This window comes from Gracilinanus agilis, chromosome 4, assembly GCF_016433145.1.
Source record: "Gracilinanus agilis isolate LMUSP501 chromosome 4, AgileGrace, whole genome shotgun sequence".
In the NCBI taxonomy this organism is placed as follows: domain Eukaryota; kingdom Metazoa; phylum Chordata; class Mammalia; order Didelphimorphia; family Didelphidae; genus Gracilinanus; species Gracilinanus agilis.
In genome coordinates this window covers 491,121,178-491,128,396 of record NC_058133.1, presented here as the reverse complement: position 1 = coordinate 491,128,396, position 7,219 = coordinate 491,121,178, and the positions used below count along the sequence as shown (strand labels likewise).

The 7,219-nt window shown below is 57.3% G+C and overlaps 1 protein-coding gene across 1 annotated transcript; it reads left to right on the top strand.

Annotated features, from left to right (window-relative positions):
- The first annotated feature begins 1,365 nt into the window (after positions 1–1,365).
- MNT (MAX network transcriptional repressor) lies at positions 1,366–6,261 on the top strand. The gene is made up of 2 exons (XM_044672976.1): positions 1,366–2,178; positions 2,307–6,261. The coding sequence occupies exons 1-2, from the start codon at positions 2,022–2,024 to the stop codon at positions 2,987–2,989; spliced, it is 840 nt and encodes a 279-aa protein (XP_044528911.1). The 5' UTR covers positions 1,366–2,021; the 3' UTR covers positions 2,990–6,261.
- The last annotated feature ends 958 nt before the right edge of the window (positions 6,262–7,219 follow it).

The window sequence follows — 7,219 nt, the reverse complement described above, 5'->3', positions numbered from 1 at the left end:
CACCGCCCATCCAGCTAGCCAAGATTAAGAAAGGAAAAAGAAGTTCGGCAAAACTAACCAATACATGAAGAGTGTCAGATATTTTAAGTCTCCCACCTGTGCAGTGAAGGGAGGGAGGTACATTTTGTCAACTCTTCTGGGGCCAAGCTTGCTGACTATAATTACCCAGCATTCAGTCTGGTTTTATTCATTCTGTTTGCATTCTTTAAAAGATGCTTTAAGGGAATAATTAACAAGCTTTCATGACTGATTATAGGAGGAAGGTGAAGGAAGAATGAAAGACTCAAAACCCAGATAAGGGAGGGTGTGGGATCTTTAGCAGAAATAGGGAAGTTGGGGGAAAGAACAAGTCTGAGGGCAGGATGATAGGTTCAGTTTTCGGTTATGTCCTACTCGAGGGGTTGGTACAACCTCCAGATAGATAAAAAATGGTGAAGTCACCTGTAATTGAAGCTATAGGAACAAATGAGTTCTTTAAGATTACATTGAGAGAGAGAGAGGAAGAAGTAGGAGGGAGGGAGGGGGAGAGACCGAGACACCTGGACAGACAGACAAGGAAAGGAGTGGTCTCTACGGTCAGACGCCCCATCTCAAGGGGTCAGGGAGGACACGCACTGAAAGAAAGCCTTTGGAGTTGTTTAGGAGAGTCCCTTCGGTTAGAGTGGAGAGAAAGGAGACCCAATAGTGGGGGGTGGGGCAGGGACAGACTCCATCCTTGCAGAGGCATTTCTGATGGGGAAATACGTGGGCATGTTTCAAGGGCAGGGAGCTGGTAGGGGAAGAGAGGAGGTGCCTGAGAATGTGAGAAATTCCAGGCCAAGGGGAGACGCTGGGTTTGCAAAGGACCCCGAGGAGAGAGAAGGCGTCGAAAGGGCACTCTCAGAAGTGCCAGGATGGCAGCAGTGTGATCCATAAGGGCAAAACCAACAACACAATGCCATGACCAGCCCTGGGTCAGTGAGCTTGCTGAAGTAGTACAGGGGCCAACAGTGGGAGGGAAGGGGCCAGGATACTGCTGAGTGCTAGCAATTAAGAGCTAGACTGCTGGGTACAAGGACCTGGGCTAGGCAGGGTCCGAGAGATTCAGAGAATGGAGTTTCCTTGTGGGCAGGGGAGATGACACATGAAGTGGGACTAATAGAGGCACAAAGTGTTATTGACGGCCTGCTGGGGTGGGGAAGCCTTCATGGAGGGGGTTGCTGAATTTCTGCCAGGTGGGCAGGGCAGGGCAGGGCAGGACAGGACATGACATTCTGGACCCCTAAGGCTGCCCAGAGGCAGAAAAGCCTCAGCTGGGCTGAGGATATAAAAGAGGATTTCAAAAGTCAGGGGCACCTGAGGAGGAATGGAACAGATGACAAGGATGCTGTGGTGGGGAAGGGGGCGCCCCAAGTTCAGTGTAGAGGCAGTGCCCAGTGCACCATCGTTAGGGACCCAATTTGAGCCCAGGAAGGATGCCAGGTGCTGTGGAGATGAAGATAAAAATGACCCCTTCCCTGGTAAAAGGCAGAGAAACGGAGATTGAGGAGTCAGAGTGCGGGTCAGCGGGGATGAAGAGTGGATGACCTGCCCCATCCCAGGTGGAGCTTCCGAGGGCCACGCCGTGTAAAGGCCAAACACAGGCTCGAGGGTGCTGGGATTCTAATGGAGGGTCTCGAAGAAGTGTGAGCTGAGAAGCCGGGAAGGGGCAAGGGGACTCCCTAAGGGGGAGAACTTTGTTGTAGGCGTCAGATGTGAGGAGCCAGACAAAAGATGGTGCCTGAATCTTGGGGACACTTTACTAGACTAGGAGGCTGGGGATGGAGCCCCTGGCCCCCTCTCGCCCCTATTGAGCTGCGGCCGAGGGTCCCCTTCACACAAGAGGGGCCTGGGCAGTTCAGAGGGACCCAGACTTGCCCCAGAGAGGCTGAGTAAAGTAGCAGCCCCCACCCTGCAGTTGGGGGTCCCTGGAGCTCTCAGTGAGCACCCCTGTGTGCGTCCCTCAGACGCTGAAACGGAAGGAGAAGGAGTATGAGCACGAGATGGAGCGGCTCGCCCGGGAGAAGATCGCCACCCAGCAGCAGCTGACCGAGCTGAAACACGAGCTCAGCCAGTGGATGGACGCCCTAGAGATGGAGCGGGTGCTGCGGCAGGCAGGGCAGCCCGAGGATGACCAGGCCTCCACCTCCACGGCCTCAGGTAACCCGTCTGGGCCTGGCCTCCCCCGGGGGGCTCTTTTTTCTGGGCCGCCCCCCGCCTCCCCTCTCCTGCCAAGACCGCCTGACCCTGTTCCCTTTCTCTGTCCCTCTTCCCCGCCCCCCCAACAGAAGGTGAGGACAACATGGACGAGGACATGGAGGATGACCGCTCGGGCTTGGGGCTGCCCAAGCTGAGCCAGCGGCCTCAACCCGAGCTCCTGAAGCCGGCTCCCCTGCCTCCTAGCACGGGCCCCGCCGCCCCGGCCCCGCACTCCCACCCCGCGGCCCTGCAGCAGAAGCCCCCCGCCCCGGCCGCAGCCGCCCAGACCCTGGTGCAGGCCCCCGCCCACCACCTAGTGGCCACGGCGGGAGGGGGCTCGACGGTCATCGCTCACACGGCCACCACCCACGCCTCAGTCATCCAGACTGTGAACCACGTGCTGCAGGGCCCGGGGGGCAAGCACATCGCCCACATCGCCCCCTCGGCCCCCAGCCCCGTGCAGCTGGCCCCCGCCACGCCCCCCATCGGCCACATCACCGTCCATCCTGCGGCCCTCAACCACGTGGCCCACCTGGGCTCCCAGCTGCCCCTGTACCCCCAGCCGGTGGCCGTGAGCCACATCGCCCACACCCTCTCCCACCAGCAAGTCAACGGCACGGGCGGGCTGGGGCCGCCGGCCACGGTCATGGCCAAGCCGGCTGTGGGGGCCCAGGTGGTCCATCACCCCCAGCTGGTGGGCCAGACGGTCCTGAACCCGGTGACCATGGTCACCATGCCGTCGTTCCCCGTCAGCACCCTCAAGCTGGCCTGAAGGGGTGCCCCTCGGAGGGGCCGGCACCCCCGCCAAGCAGCTCCACACATTCCAGCCGGCGCAGACGAGGGGAGCCCCGAGCCTCCCGCCCTGAGCCGCCCGGAGGGCGCGGGGAGCCGGACTCCACCGAAAGTCAGAGACACTCGGGTGAGCGTGGCCCCGTGGTCCGTGGCCCCGTGGTCCGTGGCCCGTGGCCGCCTCCATTTCCGTTCCGCTCCTGCCCCTGCCTCGCCGCCCTGTCCCGTGTAATCCGTGAGATGTGGATGTGATGTTCTTGGTTTCGTCCCTTGTCCCCCCCGTGCTGCTGCTGCTGCTACTGCTCTGTAGGGGGAGCTGGCTGAGCTCTGGGGGTCCCCCGCCCCGCCCCCCGGGGAGAAGGAAGCAGAGGGACGGAGGAGGCGGGGCGGGGGGTGCCCCCAGCTCCCCAGCTCCCACGGCGGTCTGATGGATCCATCTGAGGTCACTGTGATTTGTTACAGTAGAAACTATTTAAGACAATTCTCTACTCATAATAAACCAAATGAAAGAGAAACCAGTGAGATTCCCTTGGGGGGGTGTCGCTATCTGTCCCCCGGCCACTGCTGTGGAGGAGAATCCAGTGACCGCTCGGCCCGGCCCCCAGACGCACGTGGGCTCGGCGGACGATTCAGAGGTGGGACTCGGTACCTTAGCCCGGACCCGGAACCCTTCCCTTGTCTGGGGCCCCTTCGGGAGAGGGAAGAGAGCCGAGCCTCTGGGGAGGAGCGCCCCTCCCCAGCTCCCTGCCCTTCCCTTTGCTCAGCCGTGTGGAGTTGTAACCCGTGGACGTGTGCATGTGTGTACCCGTGCATGCTCAGTCTGTGTGCATACGTTCGTGTGCAGATTGCGTGTGTGTTTCTTGGTGCCCCCCTCCCCATTACCCTGAGGAAGGGCTCCGCGGTCCGGGTTCTAGGAGCCTCGATCGTCCTCTGGGCTCCGTTCAGGGGAACCTGTGGCTGGGTGATCGTGACTGGGGGGGACCCCACCTTCCAAGGCCTGGGGATCCCCTCAGAGACTGGCCAAACAAGCGACTAGAAGCGGGCAGTGCCTGCAGCCTGGACCCCGCGCTCTTCCTTCCTGCCGGCCCTCCCCTCCCCCCTTCCTGCACCCCTCTTCCAGCTCTGGTTTACTTTTAATGCTTCGGCCTGAGCCTGGGGAACAGTCGCCTTAGCATCCTGCTGCCTCAGTTTCTCCCTGAGGGTGGCTCTCAGGCATTCCTCCAGAGGGGAAAGAAGGGGAAGGAGATGCCCGTGCCGGTGCCCCCAGCTCCCAGAGAGGGAGGCCTAGGGACGGGCCCCAGGAGGGGGCCCCAGCCTGCTTCCTCCGGCCCTTCCTGCTAGTGAGTCTACCCATGGGGACAGCTTTTGTTTCTCTTCCCTCCATATAGTTATTACAAGTGACCTTGTGTAAGACATGCACATACATGTACACTCAGCTACCCACCCAGGCACATCTCTCTACACATAAACTTGTTGCCTTCATGGGGGTCTTTGGCAAAGGTATCTCAAGGATGGGCCTCCCAGGAATGTCTGTGAGGAAGCTGAGAGTGGCCTGGCGGGGGGAGCACCGCCGGGGAGGACCGGAGGGCCCCCCGAGCTCCCGGACTCCCATGGCTTATACCCGTGACGTCAGGGAGGCGGTTACTGGGTACGGTTTCTTGGGCACTGGCCAAAAGTGGGGCAGCCTGAGCACCTCGGGAGCCCCCAGACGAACTCTAGAAGTAAACCCATTGTCACTTCCATACCCACTTTCAGCTTCCTCTTTGGCCGGGGAGATGGTGGACATGGGGGCTCCTTCCCCTTTGGGGAAATGTCCCGGGAGGCCACTCGGCTTCCCTCCTCCCAGCTGCAGCCTCTACCCTGTGGTCTCCCTCCATCTCATCCCCTGTGTAACAGCCTTGTAGACCTTAGGCCCTCGGGGGCAGGGTGGGATGTGGCTGGAGTTGGTCCTCTCCTCCTTACCTCCCCCTCCTCTTTCAGCCATGAAGGTCATGGCCAGACAAGAGTGGAATCTAAATTGTGCCTCCCCCCATTCTCTGGGGATTGTGCCCAGATACCTCATCCAACCCCGTCCCCCCCTCTCCCCAAGGCACCTGGGGTGGGGGCCGGGTCCCTGTCATGCTGTGTCTTGAGTGGCTCTGATGGGTGTTGTTGCTGTTGCGCTTTTCTGTTGTTTTCTGGTGAACGCTGTGATGCTGTGACATTGGGGGACTAGCTGGCGCCTCCCCGCTTCCCCAGCCTCATCCTCGTGGAGTGTCTCTGTCAGCAGCCACCGGGACCAGGCCTAGCCCTCCCCAACTTTGGGAGGCTGAGCCCTGCCTCTCTTCCCCAGACCTTCTAACTTGGGACACATACACACACAGACACCCACAGACACACACAGACACCCACAGACACTCACACATCTTACCTCTCATTCTTATTTTATTTTTTTATGTTCTCTAAGTGACTCACTGGCTGGGAGTCTTTACCTCGATGGGCTCGGGTCCTCAGGGGGCCAGGGAGGAGGGGCCAGTGGGCAGGGCAAGCACAGTGGGGTGCTTTGGGGCCACACTTAGCCCCTGCCCTCTCCAGGATGAGCCCCCGTCCCTCCTCAGGGTGCGCCCCCCCTCCCCCAAGAGGTGGCCCTTGTTTACAGTGAGGACTCAGTCACTGTGTCTCTGTTTCCGGAAATCTGAACCCTCAAGACCCCGGACTGTAGAGATTTTTATGTGTTTGGATACATCTGCTGTGTGAAAAAAAAAAAAAGCGAAAAAAAAAGAAAAAAACTACAAAAACCCTAATTTTGTACATATTGTATTTTTACTATTGAGCTGTATCCTAGTGGCTGTTCATGCTCTAAGACTTTAGGTATCGGGACATGAATACTCTCCATGTAAAAAGCACTTGCCTGGAATAAAACATTGAAACAAATAAACCTGCACTGAAACATGAGTCTGGGGCATGCAGCCACCCGGTTGTTTTATTGGGGGGTGGGGGCCCCAGACTCCCATCATAACCTGGTCAGGCCCAACTAGAAGTGGCTTTTAGGGCCCTCCATCTAGGCTGGCCACAGGCCATGTGGGACAGCCATGATCTTCCCATGGCCATTTCCCATCTGTGATTTGGGGCAGATCTCTATTCTCGGCCTTGGTTTCCTCATCTGTAAAATGAAGAGATTGGCCAGATAAGTGGTTCTGAATCTCTGATTTACTGCCCTTCCCAGCCTAGCACATCCACATCACTTTAGAATTTTCAAAGGCGCATTCCCAGCCATTATCCTCAGAAATCGGAAGGAATTTGTGTGACCTGCTGGATGTTACAAACTGGGTAAATAGCATTAGGTAGGAATGGAACCTGAGTTTCCTGACTACCGTGGGCTTACAAGCAAAGCTTTTTTAAACCTGTGGGAGAGGGATAGGAACTGAACCTGAAATTTCACTGGTATAGGGAAATCCTGAATGAGAAAGTTCTGTCCACCAATGTTATTTGGCACACATTCCAGTCTTGGTTGCTTGGAGCACCAGGCTCTAGGTTAAGTGACTTGTCCAGGGTCACACACCACATGTCCAAAGTAGGACTTAAAACCAGTCCTGACTGAGGGAAGTTAACATATAAAATGTGAGTTGCTGTGGTCCCGTACGGTCTTCGTAATGACCCTTTTGGTATTCTCTCTGATAGAAGAGGAAACTCTAGGATAGAAAACGTAGGTAGATTTGTCCAAGGGCTCACAGTCACCGGGTGACAGGGCTGGAACGAGAACTAAAATGTCTGGATTCTCTTTCCTTACTTTGTCTTTCATGGAATTGGCCGCCCTCGATCCTAAGGCTTCCTCAACCAAGAAGTGAGAAAGATCCAAGAATTGGCCCCAATACTTCTCTATCCCTGGGGCAGACAAGAGGAACTCAAGCTTGGGGGTGAGGAGTGGAAAACCTAGCTGTGAGGAGATGGGTCTGATGGGAACCCGAAGTCCCAAGTAATTTTGGTGTGTTTGAGTGTGTGGGGCTGGGATGTGAAAATAAAAGAGGCCCTTCTTCAGGTGGAAAGTAACTAGAACAGACATTCGGAGCTTTGCCCCAGGCAGGAATTGTAGAGGGCGCCATTATGGCTGTCCCTTCCCACCTCAACCGGGGACATGTTTCCCTCTTGAACCACCTAGAAAAGTCCAGCTATCCCAAGGGAGACTTCCTCCCCCGGCTACATGCCAGGAAGGTCTCCCCTCTCTCTCTGGCCC

Bases quoted from the DNA above. Each gene is read 5' to 3' on its own strand.
- MNT (XM_044672976.1), top strand. From the start codon at position 2,022: ATGGAGCGGCTCGCCCGGGAGAAGATCGCCACCCAGCAGCAGCTGACC. The intron at 2,179-2,306 runs GTAACCCGTCTG...CCCCCCCAACAG, and splicing joins CTCCACCTCCACGGCCTCAG to AAGGTGAGGACAACATGGAC.